The sequence below is a fragment of the Ipomoea triloba genome, chromosome 9 (genome assembly GCF_003576645.1).
Source record: "Ipomoea triloba cultivar NCNSP0323 chromosome 9, ASM357664v1".
NCBI classification, from domain to species: domain Eukaryota; kingdom Viridiplantae; phylum Streptophyta; class Magnoliopsida; order Solanales; family Convolvulaceae; genus Ipomoea; species Ipomoea triloba.
This window is the reverse complement of record NC_044924.1, coordinates 8,392,084-8,405,284: the sequence shown is the minus strand read 5'-3', so window position 1 is coordinate 8,405,284 and position 13,201 is coordinate 8,392,084. Positions and strand designations below refer to the sequence as shown.

Sequence of the window (13,201 nt, the reverse complement as noted above, 5' to 3'; positions counted from 1 at the left end):
CAAATCTTTGAGAGCTTTTCCAAAGAAATTTGTTAACTAGTCCATGCGAAATGCGATGAATATTACTGTACTATTATGGATTTTTATTTGAATGGTAGGTATGGTTGCATTTTCAAATCCGTGTTATATAATGATCATCAGCGGACTGTAGATAGGAAGAAGCAGACACAAAAAGTGAAATCTTTTTATGTTCTTATTGAGTTGCCAACTACTATATAGTGATGGGTAGTTGCAGAACCGAACCAGAATCAGGGTAGAAGCATGTCATTGATTCTTTGTGCTAAAATAGATTGAGAAAGTAGAGAATATATACTACATTGTAAAAAATTATGAGTGTTTTAAAAAAATTGCTCCTATCAAATTTGAATCCCAAATTAAATGAAGTCCACTGGGACTACTAAAAAAAGATAAATATGATCAACAACGTCAAATATATGGGACCAGGGACGAATTAAGAATATGATTTATAAAATTCAAATGAAATAAGAATATGATTTATAAAATTCAAATGAAACCATTTATAAAATTCAAATGAAATAAGAATATGATTTATAAAATTCAAATGAAATCATTTTTACACGAGGTAGTAGATTGTTGATAATATTAACCGTTAGGGTTGGCATATGAGTTCCCAAATTGAGGGAAATTTCACTCACATCATCCATTACATCCCCCCCCAAAAAAAATCATGCTTTTGGTTAGAATGTGATAAACTGATAATTGAATTAAAATTTTCTTGAATGTGATAAGGAAAATTTTACTTACACAGACATTCAATTACAACTGAGAGGTTCACACTATTTCTTACCCAGCATGACAAAAAACCAGAAGAGAAAATTCATGGAGAAGTCATACATGCAAGCAACTTCTGGCTCATACTCCGTACATCCAATGAAGGATCGGATTGAGAGAGGCTGTGAAGCAAGGCTCTAGCTTCCAGCAGTCCCACCGAAATACTTTCTATCACTGCCTCCTCGCTACCCATTAGGGATGCAAGTAACTTCGCCCCGCCCATCCTTTCCTGATGAACAAAATAACAACTCGATCTTAATTCCGGGATGAATCTTACTTGTTAAGGAACACACTTGAGTGAGAAACTCGTGACCAAGTATGGAAAACATGGCGTGAATCTTTGAAATACCTTGTCAGACTCTTCTCTCAGTGACCTGATGGAGGCTTCGAGAATGTCAGAGGAGTAAGGAAGAACTGCAGACTTCAGATGGTAGACCATTGAGAATAGAACCTGGATGCATGCAGACCTAATGTCTGAATCTGTAATCACCTGACAAAAAACATAAATATGACAAGCTAGTATTGCCCCCTAGCAAAGAAATTTATGTTCAGCCAAAGGGTAGTGATGGTGAGGAAAAGATTGCCAAACCTTGACTGAACGAATAACACGGGGAAGAATTTTAGAAACCAAGGCTTTCTTGTCAGAGTCTGGGATCTTCTGACAAGCACTAATAAGCACATTTGCCATGCACAATCGAAATGAGCGATGGGCAGTTTCTTTCTCCTCTGTACCCAACTTAAGAGGAAGTGTATCTGGCTCATCACAAGTCAGCTGCTGGGTTACATAATTGCAAATTGAGCTCACGCCAGCATCCCCTACATTTGTGTCATGGAACTTCAATTAACAGCAAGCAAAACTTTTTTGGGTGACGAGGAAAATTGACAGCCACTATCCAAGGGTGTGCACGGGGTAAACCTCACTCATTTATAATAGCTTGCAAGTAGCAAACAAAACTTTGACCCAGAGAAATGCTGGTCAAAGTATCACAGGCCTTACCAGAAATTGATTTCCCAAATGCTTTGGGAGCTTGTAGTTCAGTACACAGCATCAATGCCAGACAATCAATGCACCCATGTTGAGCCTTTGAAACTGTCGAGAAAATATCAAAATGATGAGATATTAAAGTTACTACCAAAGCCAGCTGATCTCAGCTAATCAATTACCCTCATCTTCATCCATTGAAGGCCATAACAAAATGATTTCCAGAGTCTTCCTTATTCTAAACACTTCCAGGTGCTTATATGATTCCATGCCCCGGACCTATTCCAGGAAATATAAGGGAGAGCAATGATCAGATTCCACAAATGAAGATGTCCAAAGGATGGAAGCAGAGATTTTGAATTAGGTCAAAGAGATCTAACCCTTAAAGATGTGCACATTGCAAATAGACAAGCTTTAATCTTTAGTAAATGCTTCATATCTGTGGCATTTTCCAATTGGAAGGAAATAATTGGAACAAGAACCTGCAGAATAACACAGATATAAAACCATATATGATGGCAAAAAGCACTAATGCCCACTGTAAATCAGCCATTAACAATTATTAGATCATGGGGATTATAAATTGGGATCTCATATTTACCTACCCATTTAATGTCAAGTCAAATGTCCTTATCTATTAAGAGATGTTTTTCAAAAGACTAGGATAGCAACACATAACATAAACTGCACTCGATAACTAATGTTCCTTTAGCTACACTAAAATGACAAAGAAGCATTTGCAAAAGTGACATCATTGCATACCTTGGGGTGAATTCTCCCACAAAGCTCAGCTGCAAGTTTCCGGACATCTTCAAATTCAAACTCATTCAATGCCCTGAGGGAGATAAAACATCAAGATATGATATTTTAATTTTGAAATTTACTCCAAAAAAATCATTCTTCTGAAAAACCTGTGGATTAGCAGTGCTGTAATGCACTCATTGATATCCATTCTGAAACCTTCAGTATCTGCCAGCAAAAAAACCATTTTTTATGGGATTGGGGGAGAGGAGGAGCTGGGTGTCAGGTGTTAGCTTTGTTGAACACTATCTGATTTCCAAACTAGGCAATAATTAAACTGAATTACTGAAAGCATACAAAATTACCCCTTGTAGCCAATTTGCTTGGTAGTTCACCATACACATGAGAAGAATCAAGATTGTCAAAAACTCTCAGGGGAAGCAGCCTAATCACAAGCAATGGGCAAAGACGACTGAAAATTGAAAGCTGCCTTTTTGCAGTAGCATTGCTTGTACAAAAACCCTCATTGAAGCTGCTGAAAAGGAGGGACAACAAGAGAGAGAGAGAGAATGGTTAACCATATTTTTCGTAAGTTGATTGAAATAAACTAATTGATCCACCACTGAGCAGTACACATGCAATTGGCACAGAATAAGAGCTGGCAAAAATTACCAAGTAGGACCCTCCTCTTGATTATCCTGTATGAGTTAGTGAATTATACTTTACAGTTAAATATCAAAATAGCATAGTTGCTCATGGTCTGTCATGCAAGGTGGCAATGCACATAATGAGTAACTATCAGTAGTTTGTTTCACAAGATATAATAGCAGATTAGACAGCAATTTTTTACCAATTAACCACTAAAATAAATAAGGTCATTGATTCTTGAAAGAAATACAAACACTTAAATAGTTAAATTATTGTTGTTGTTGTTGTTATTAATACTATTATAATAATATATTGTATCAATCATGCTCAGAGTATCACTAGATTGAACTAATCCACTCACTCCTCCTGCCTTCTCGTGTATGAGAGTAGTTGCTGGAAGACCAGTTCTGCAGCTTCTGCCAAGTGTTCACTTATGAAGCTCAGAAACCTGACAATAACTGCATTTGATGGTTCCACAAACAGCTTATTGATCAAAGGACCAATCAGCAAATCCCAATGTTCAACCTGCAGTTTGTTTGGACCAAGGAAAAATAAATTGTACTACACTGAGATATAAGAGACTGAAAAGCAAACTAACTCATTCCATCCTTACAAGGCAGATTCCTGCAGATAAAATGGTCCATAAATACTTTTTGTTTTTATTATACTTTCACATATTTCTCTCTGAAGGGGGGAGGGGAGTAGTGGAACTTAGGTAAAAGTAAGCTGAATGGATCAAATGAGAGATAGCACTATAACTCAAGGATAAGTCATAGGAAGAAAGAATACAGCAAATGCATTCTGCATACAGCAGGGGCGCTTTTTCATCATGTAAAAGATTCTAGATGAAAGAGTTTTTTCCATATAGTCAATAATGTATGTCCTGACTAGCAAAGAGCCTGGGAATAAGAAATGAAAGTGATTTTAAATGCATAAGGCTGGTATTGCGGAGCAAATGGCAAAGTCATGATTTACAAATGCTGAGTTCTGGAAAAGAAGACGTACAAAATGAAAAACCAAAAATTGAGTTAATGAAAGAGTTGCTACATGTCCAGACTTGATATCACATGGAATGGTTAAGTAGACTCAGAGAATAGCTTACAGTTTTTGACCACTGTGGAAGCAGCATTAGCACCCTATCGATATCTAACTGCGATCCTGATAGAATGCAATAAAGCAAGAAAAACAAGCGTGATTATTCAAAGAGAATCCCAAACAAACCAACTATAACATGGCAGCTGTCAAATCATATAAATCTCACAAGAGAACTTAAAGGTGTTAGAACCTAAACGTAATGTAACTCGATGTAAATTTTGTCCTGCTTGATAAATTAACCAAGCAAAATTGATTAAAAACTTGTTCTGGAGCTTCCACTATGTTTTATCCCTTCATAAGACCACCGAGTTGACATGAAAGGAACTGACCATGGGGCAAGAATATACTTGTGTGGAAAAATGACTGCACTAATCAAGTAGAAGAGGTGAAAAACCAAGCAAAGAATTGTTATCTGCAAAGGTACAGGACCCAAAAGCAACCTTTTGCTATCTGCAAATGTACAGGACCCAAAAGCAACCTTTTCATCTAACATATAGCTAAAAGTGAGGGGAAAGAGGATGCATGCATGAAAACCTAGTAAATGTAAAATAAATATCCAACTTATGACAAGCAACCTTCCCTCCATTCGCCCCACAAGTCTCAACCTTGTTTTCTTCCCTGATAAATCACATATGTATTTTAGTTAAGCTAATTGTAAAATTTCTTTTCTAGATCCTTGTTGTACATGGACGTTTTAATTTTTTATAAGAAATTTTTAATACTAAATACTACTATCACTGCCATCTTTCTCTTCCGGAATGTATTTATCTGATGTTCATCCAGCCAAATGATAATGCAATAATATTTAATTGCAATGCCATGTCAAATGTACTTTTCTAGAAAAGAAAACAGCACACCTTCTTTCGTAACAGCTCCAGTCATTTTAAGATTCATGTCCTGTGATAGGTTGCTGCAGAGACAACAGAATAGTTACAGAAGCAAGGGGAAGATGGCCAATTAAATCATATAAACCTTCAAAGAATCCAATTTCTTCATTTTCATCAGAAGACTATTATAAGACCAAGGTCCCAACTAATCAACCTACCTGAGACAGTCTATTAGGATGCACACAACCTCAGGATTCTGTTTGTAATTTTTCAGTAGCGATATGAATGCAGTTCCAGCAGATGATTGTACTCTTTCATTTGGCGAATAGATAAGATGGACCAATGAAGGCAAAACTAATGAAGGATCTGCAAGCATACAATGAAGGTAATGTGGTGTTCTCATTTAACAGACAAGTGTAAGAGACTAAGAGATATAAGACACGCAAGTGCTAGGAGGCTTAAAACAAACAACTAGGTATCAAAAGTTGGCAAATTTTTGCAGACGGTGCCTATGGACCATATCCTGCCCCATTACAATCATCTCATGAACTTAAATGATAGTAGATGGAGAACAATGCCCTTATCTTATGCAAAAGTATGGATCAATAGTGATGCTCTGTTCTACTCTGAGTAGTATTGAAATGTAACACACAGTTAATTGTCTCTGAAGCTAAAATATTAGTTAAGGTTATGTACAGGTGATTTCGTAATGAATACATTAAGCAGTGACAGTTGCAACTTCCAAGTTAAAAGTTGTCAGCAGATTTTAATTCTCAACTTACCAATGAAGGGAATCAAACTGGATGCTTGTTTGCAGATAACATCCTCTTCTTGCAGAAAATCCAACAAGTGGTTTGCTATATCTTTCCTGCACATCAGACCAATATAATATCTTTGTAGCAGTCTTTGGTGAAATGTACAAATACTATTCCACATAATGGACTCACAATGGTTAAAATATTAAGCCATGAAAGTTCACTGAAGTCCATATTCAAGATTCAAAGTTACTAGTTCCATACCACATTGATTGAGGAAGTGCATCATCTGATTCCAATGATATATGGATAATGTCTGAAATAAAGTCAAGAGCATTCCTTCTCTGTGAAAGAGTTCCAGTAACAAGTCGTTTTAGAACTTCTTTGAAGCATCTAATGTCTAAGCATCTGCAAACCAAAAATAGTGGGTTATAATGGTACTCGAGCTTATAATTTTGAGATGTCAGGAATTAGTGAACCAAACATACATGGAGCAATATTCTGCAACAAGCTTAATAACAACTTTTGCCGCACCATCTCGCTCATCCAAAAGGTGTAACAGCATTGGTAGACTAGTATCCATCTCTTTAGTTTCAGCACTTTTAGTCAACCTTTTGTTTGTCTTAAAGATGACAACACGAAGGATGCAGGTAGCTCCCTCAATTACTTCATCGTCAGCACTTTGAAGCTTCAAAAGATAACCAAAGCCTATTGTTGTCAAATTATATAGCAGAAGTATAAAACAAACTCTTAGCAGAAATATAATGTTTTTTCATGCAATATTTCATCATTAGCATGTCTAAATCTTATTGCCTAAACCATCCTACTAATCTTTTTAAGTACAATTTTAATTTTTACAAGGAAAATGACTAAGACTCTGCAATAAAAGTTGGTATAATTGTCATATCCAAAACCCAACAGGTTTGGATTTTTTTTACATTCTAGAAAGGATACATGCCACAACACTTCACACTTCACTTCACGTGTCCTAAGTTTAAAAATTTTGTATTGTTGAAGGTACAACATATTTAGATTTTAGAACATTTCCCTCTAAATGTGTTATAAGAGTGATGCTAAAGCTACTAAAGGACATATCCACCAGATGCTCGATATCAATTTATAAAATAATATTATAAATCACACACTATATTCACCCAAAAAATTAATTAATAAAATGAAAATGGATTCACGTTCCTAAGTGTCATGCAATGGTTACCTGTGATATAAGAGCTTGAGATATCTGAGAACCATATTCTGAGATTGCATTTTCAAATTGTGTTCCAACTAAACGCCCCAGTAGAAGGGAAAGGCAATTGATGAAAAACTTCAGGGTCTCAATTCCACTTTCTTTGTTTTCAGAGGGCACTTCAGAACGGCTCTCTGCAAAATACTGGAAGTTTTTACCGTTATAAGTTGTTGCTCATGAAAGTGAGAACGAGCAGCTGAGTAGTCACACAAATTAGCACCATGCTTATCAATACTTTACATGTAATAAATCAGTTAACTTAATCCAGGAACTAAGTTATAAATTAGTAGTTATCCATGAGCATGTTGTTTAGTGCATCAGTTCATTGTTGTTTAATTAAGGACAATAAACAAGTGAGAACTGAACCATGTGCCTGTATGATTCATGATATCTAAGAATAATTATGTTATCCTAGAAATTTCAGGAAAACTCTATAGTTGGGTATAATAGTATCTGAAAATTCCAGCCATCCCATCTCAAAGAAGAAGGGACCACCAAAAACAAAACAAATTAAAACAGAAACAGGAGGTAAGCAACAGAATGTATCAGCATCCAATACACCACTTGCTCCCACAGTCCCCCTTCAAAGAGGAGACCAAACACAAAGAAAACACAGAAGAAAAAATCGAACTGAAGGTCCTTCATGTAAGTAACAAATTTGAGAGACCTGAATCCCAGACAAGTACTGTTGCAACAGTTCTCTATATTGTCCAGATATTTTGTAATCTTCTAAATGCAACAGCAAACCATAATGTTTCCAACAAGAATATAGCAGCAAGGATCCTGTCTTCCGCATTTTTGAATCTGCCATCAATGTTACAAGAAGACTAAAGTGAAGAAAGGAGAAAGGTGAATCTGATAGATTCATGTACTCAAAAGGTTGGGCTACTAAATGCTATCAAACCTGCATCATTTGGGAAGCAATCATAATTTTTCTTAGTCTCCTGCAACCATCTGCAAACCTGCTCCAATCCTTTTGCATGCAAAGGCCTGCCTTTTCTGTTCCACTGCATATTAAAGTAAAAAGAAAGTTAATATTGAAGCTTTCAGTAGTTTTTTTTTTTTCTCCCTTTTTAGCATTTTTCCCTAATTGGAGGTGGGAATGCAGGGTTAGTAGTTGAAGAATTTGCTGATAAATAAAAGGCCAAGGGAGATCTGACCAAATAGAGAAGCCTTAGTTGACAAATATAATATGCAGAAATAAACTTGTGTAGATGTATATTGTGTTGAGAGCATACAGCTATAAGTTTCTCCACAAGAATTATGAGTTCATCCAAATGATCCCAAAGTAAAAACATCATTTCCATGTCTGCCGACTGCGAACTCTTGCTGGTGTTGTTCGGTTTCTTCTCATTCACAGCCGAAGATAAAAGCATTATTGAGCTATTGCTTTTACTGGGAGAAAAAGACTTTGGCTTGTGATCCGAGAAGTCAGAAGACAAATCCTTTCTTGTCAATGATACTAAAACAGAGAGGATGACATCAGCAGCAGCAACAGCAAGGCGAGTTGGCAACTCAAATCCACCCTGCAAAGTGCTACAAATTTTCATGATCAACCTTTGGCCAATGTTTTTGCCAAGAATCCCCATTTGGTCATCACCTTACATTTCTTAACACAGCTAATGTAGATCAACACAAAATATGAAGCAAAAGGTACAACGTTCCTATGTTGGCTGATTTATGTATTGAGTCCTTTATATGTGTGTGTTATTCGCTTCCAACTTAAACTTAATCAGTGAGATGAAAATTATATGAGAGACTTGATTCTCTACCCAACAAAATAGCACATTAAACACCTTTGGTGGCAGAGTAAAAAATTTCATAATTCTCTACAAGATAAGAACAAATGTGTGGGAAGAAAAGGGAACCTCTCAAATGCCTAGAAAAAAATTATTCTTCAGGCAGCCACTAATTGAAAATTTTACAGCCTAACAGTAGATAGACTTGCTCTACTACACAACAGTCCAAAGGCAAGCTACTTCTTCTGCTCAATCTGAACAAACCTAAAGAATAATGCAGTAGCTGACAAACGCTCTTCCCTCAGCAACCTTCCCCCTTTTGTTAAAGTTCATTTGTATAGTCCAAGGACACAATCTTGCATTACTAACAACCAGCATATGAAGAGTATCAATAGTATGAAAACAAATTGAAGATGAAAAAAAGCTTTTTTCTCCATTCTTAATTGGCAATGCTTATGAAACCACACTCATTCAGTATAAAGATATTTCTGCTCAACTCATCAACATCTCAAGTGAATGCTTCTATTACATAGCTTTTGAATTTCGGTCAATGAAGTTGTTTTGTTTAAACAATTTTATGGGCATTGATGGCATTGAAGTTATAAGACTAAAAACATTTAAATTTGAGACAGAAAATTGATGATACCACATTCAGCAACTAAACCAAATTGACTGGATTTTAGTTGTCAATTTTCTTCTCTCCTTTACTGACTCAGAGAGAAAGAGAGGAAGATATATCATTTGAATTCCATATAAAAGAAGAAACAATTTTACCTCCCATTGCATACAATAGCTAAGAGATGTGAAATACATGAGCAAAATGTTTTCTTCAGTGCATCATACTTCTCCCTTATTCCTGTATTGATTAATGAAGGCTTGTTAACTAAATGCTTCTTAACTAATATGATATTGCAAATAGAAAGGTTTTGGGTCTTACTCTTTCACACCAATAATAAAATAATATAGAATAAAAAAAAATAATACTTCTAAGGACCTTCACATTAAACTATCAAATCCCATTTTTACATTAATGATACATGCACACATAATTTGAATAAAAATGAAACAGGGGATGATTACAGCTTGAACAAGTTATGTCTTCATTAATACTCCATTTTTTCTTTAAAAATTAATTAATCAATGAATAAAGAGAAGAAAGAGAAATACACTTAACCACCAAATAGAAAAGGAGCATGATGACAAACTAACCTCAAGTTAATAGTCACAATAAAAAGTTTTAAAACTGTCAAAAGGGTAATACTAGGATTAGTGAGCTTAGGCTAAGGTATTGCTGGACAAAACGTTACATGGTGCTATGAGAAATTTTACTGTAACAAAAAGTTAGCGACTGAGTGTGCCAGCCAATTAATGCGCATTAGCAATGCCTAATACAAGATGACCATTATGAGTAAGGTAAACACATGACAATTGATGAGTGGAATCATAGGTGTGTATCTACCAAAAATTCTCTCCAAAACTAGGAAGTGACATCTCAAGATTCTCATGTATTTTAGCAACTTAAACATACAGCAACTTAAAATGACTTCATTTCCTCAACAAATGGTGATTGCAATGTAGCTAGTGAGGACAGGATAGATATCCAAGTCAAACTTGATTTTTTCTTGAGTGAGGCACAATAATCCAACAAAGTGGAAAGTTACCTGATAAGTGAGTTTGTGAACTTACCATTTGTTGTGAGCTTTCCCATAATACTGTCAAATTCTAGAAGACTCCGAGCAAGGATACACCAGCCCAAGGCAATGTAATGATCATCTCTCCTGGATATAATTCCTGCTAAATTTTTTGCAAGAGCTTGGAAAAGAATTTCATCTTGGAAAAGCCAATTCAGAAGTATAATTGCCTGGTTACTTTGTTTTGCGGCCCTGATTTTCAATGACTGGAAGAAACTGATCAAATGATAAACTGATGTATACTTAAAAAATAAATAAACAAATAAATAAATAGTAATCATATCAAATACGAGGAGCAAGACAATTCGTTACTCTACTTCGTCTTGAATATCTTCTCCATATGCAATTTTTGATACTTTCAAATGTGAACTAGCAAGTAATTCCAACTTCCACAGTATAGATATTCAAAACTAATCATTTCTTTATAAAAGAACCAATGGAGCACATTTGATTCTTTCTCCTTCATAGATCATTAACCCCATATAATCTCTATTTACCTCCTTTTAATGCAAACAACTGAAAACATGGATATGTCTGTTTGCACTATTTCCTGCGTACACTATTACACTAATGCAGTAGAGAAAATTTAAAATAGGCACCTCCTCTCCCCCTCCTTCACCCTCCTTTTCTGGTATAAGGGAAGTATTCATTAGGCTAACTATGCTACACAACTTAAAATAATGGAGTTGCAAAAAATCAGCATAAAAAAGAATATAATAAGAAAAGCAAAGTCCTCACTGCCCTCAACTTGTAACGAGAATTGAATGATTACTAATAGTCATATTAGCAAAGGTACTCCAGTTCCTAGCAATACCAAAAGGTAATCATAGTTGCATATCCATTTGTAGAGTTAAAAGAAACAGTAATGCAGTAATTGCTGGGAGTAGTATAAATTGGGTTCATCTAAAAGCATACAACTCTGACTTGAGCATTTTTTCCTTGATTTCGCCCTAAAGCAAAACCACAAGGGAAGGCAGTTATCCAAACAATATTTTTCCTGAGTACTAACGAAACTACTCCATATTATACTTAATAAATCAACTGTGTTTGATTCATTAACAACTAAATCTGAATATGTGTTTCTATGTAATAGGTAAGGATAATTCAAGTTTCAAAAAATCGCCCTAAGACTAACAAATTGAGATTAAGTCCAACTATGGCATACAGAATAGAAAAGAGCTTCAATTCAGTACTGTCCATACATGTTCAATCATGGGAACAAGAACTTGGTCCAAACTCTCCTCCTTCTCCCGGGCATCCTCAACGTACTTGTGAAGAAACCAAAGCGACTGCTCCAAAGAAACTAAGGACAGGAAAAAAACAAACAAACAAACAAACATTTAAGAAATGCTCCGTATATATATACACTAGTATGACATGTGCCTGTTCATAAACACGTACCGCCGAGTGGAGCGATCTTAGGAGAGGGTTGAAGAGAAGAAATGGCGAGTTGGAGCTTCTTAGGCTTCGCGGTGAGCAGTGTGTTCATCACCCTGCCCACTGTGGCTGATACCAGTGAATTGGATTCCGATATCAGTGATGAAGAAGAAGACTGCGAGGCTTCCCATATCAATTGCTTTTGCTGAGCTTCTTCTATTTCCTCCATTGTTTGCTCTGAGGAATCAGACTCTGTTCTATACTGATGGCTGATGGGAAACGCGCGCCACTTGAAGATTCGGCTGCGACCATTACGGTTCCGGCTAAACTCGGTGTATTCTGTGGAAGGTCCAAAACGGTGTCGTTCATTTATTTGTTATTTCCTCTAGCCTCTAGGGGCTTGGTCGTCCAACCCACAAAGTCAATTGAAGTTAAATTAATTGATATTTAGATTAAATTAAATACTTTCATTTAATCTCAAGACATTATGAAATGATAATTTTCTGTTTTGTTGTGGGCTAAAATTATTAAAATAAAAATTTACCAAATAAATAAATATATAGATAAGGGATCAATGTGAAGGATCTCTTGGTAAAAAATGTGCACAAATCTCAACCATTAATTTAGTTCAAATCAATCGTCCAAGATGAAAGAAAATTTTAGAGTCATTTCTATTTTTGGTCCTACTGTTATTGAGGCATTGCCAATTTTAGTCCACTTCATTAATTTTAACCACATTGCGGCCAGTTTTATTTAGTCCTTGCCACTTTTAGTCCACCATTAAAATTTTCGTCAAATGGCCGTCCAAAACAGGGATATTTTTTGTCTTTTCATGCTTTGGTCATCTCCTTGACCCTTTGTAGTGGTTTTCCTTACACATTCTTACACATTTTCATCCAATGAAGAGGTCCAACGAAAGCCGTGTGAGCCACATTACAAAGCCATGACTTTTGCCGGACCTCTTCATTGGATGAAAATATGCAAGGAAAACCACTGCAAATGGTAGATGATCAAAGCATGAAAAGATCAAAATACCCTTGTTTTGGACGGTCGTTTGACAAAAAATTTTAACGGTGCGTGGACTAAAAGTGGCAAGGACTAAATAAAACTGGCCGCAATGTGGCAAAAATTAATGAAGTGGACTAAAATTGGCAATGCCACAATAACACTAGGACCAAAAATAGAAATGACTCAAAATTTTATTAAAAAATGTAATGGCATTTCGATAATAAATTTTTTTTGTCATTGGGTGCATTATTTTATTTCTTTGAGTGCATATTTTTGTCTTTTTCGGTGCATATTATTGTG

The 13,201-nt window shown here is 35.7% G+C and overlaps 1 protein-coding gene across 2 annotated transcripts; it reads right to left on the bottom strand.

Moving 5' to 3' along the window:
• Positions 1-598: 598 nt before the first annotated feature.
• LOC116029959 lies at positions 599-12,210 on the bottom strand. Of its 2 annotated transcripts, none has more exons than XM_031272013.1 (24): positions 11,918-12,210; positions 11,719-11,819; positions 10,512-10,722; positions 9,600-9,681; positions 8,325-8,622; positions 7,991-8,093; positions 7,754-7,890; positions 7,057-7,230; positions 6,329-6,528; positions 6,105-6,248; positions 5,868-5,953; positions 5,304-5,451; positions 5,116-5,168; positions 4,266-4,321; positions 3,525-3,688; positions 2,881-3,050; positions 2,686-2,743; positions 2,537-2,609; positions 2,155-2,256; positions 1,957-2,053; positions 1,790-1,882; positions 1,382-1,608; positions 1,142-1,282; positions 599-1,021 (listed from the first exon to the last, which is right to left on the bottom strand). In XM_031272013.1, exons 1-24 carry the CDS (start codon positions 12,120-12,122, stop codon positions 839-841), a joined length of 3,306 nt encoding a protein of 1,101 aa, XP_031127873.1. In that variant the 5' UTR covers positions 12,123-12,210; the 3' UTR covers positions 599-838. The 2 variants fall into 2 exon arrangements, with proteins under 2 accessions (XP_031127873.1, XP_031127875.1); XM_031272015.1 differs by having other exon boundaries at positions 2,881-3,047.
• Between the last annotated feature and the right edge of the window lie 991 nt (positions 12,211-13,201).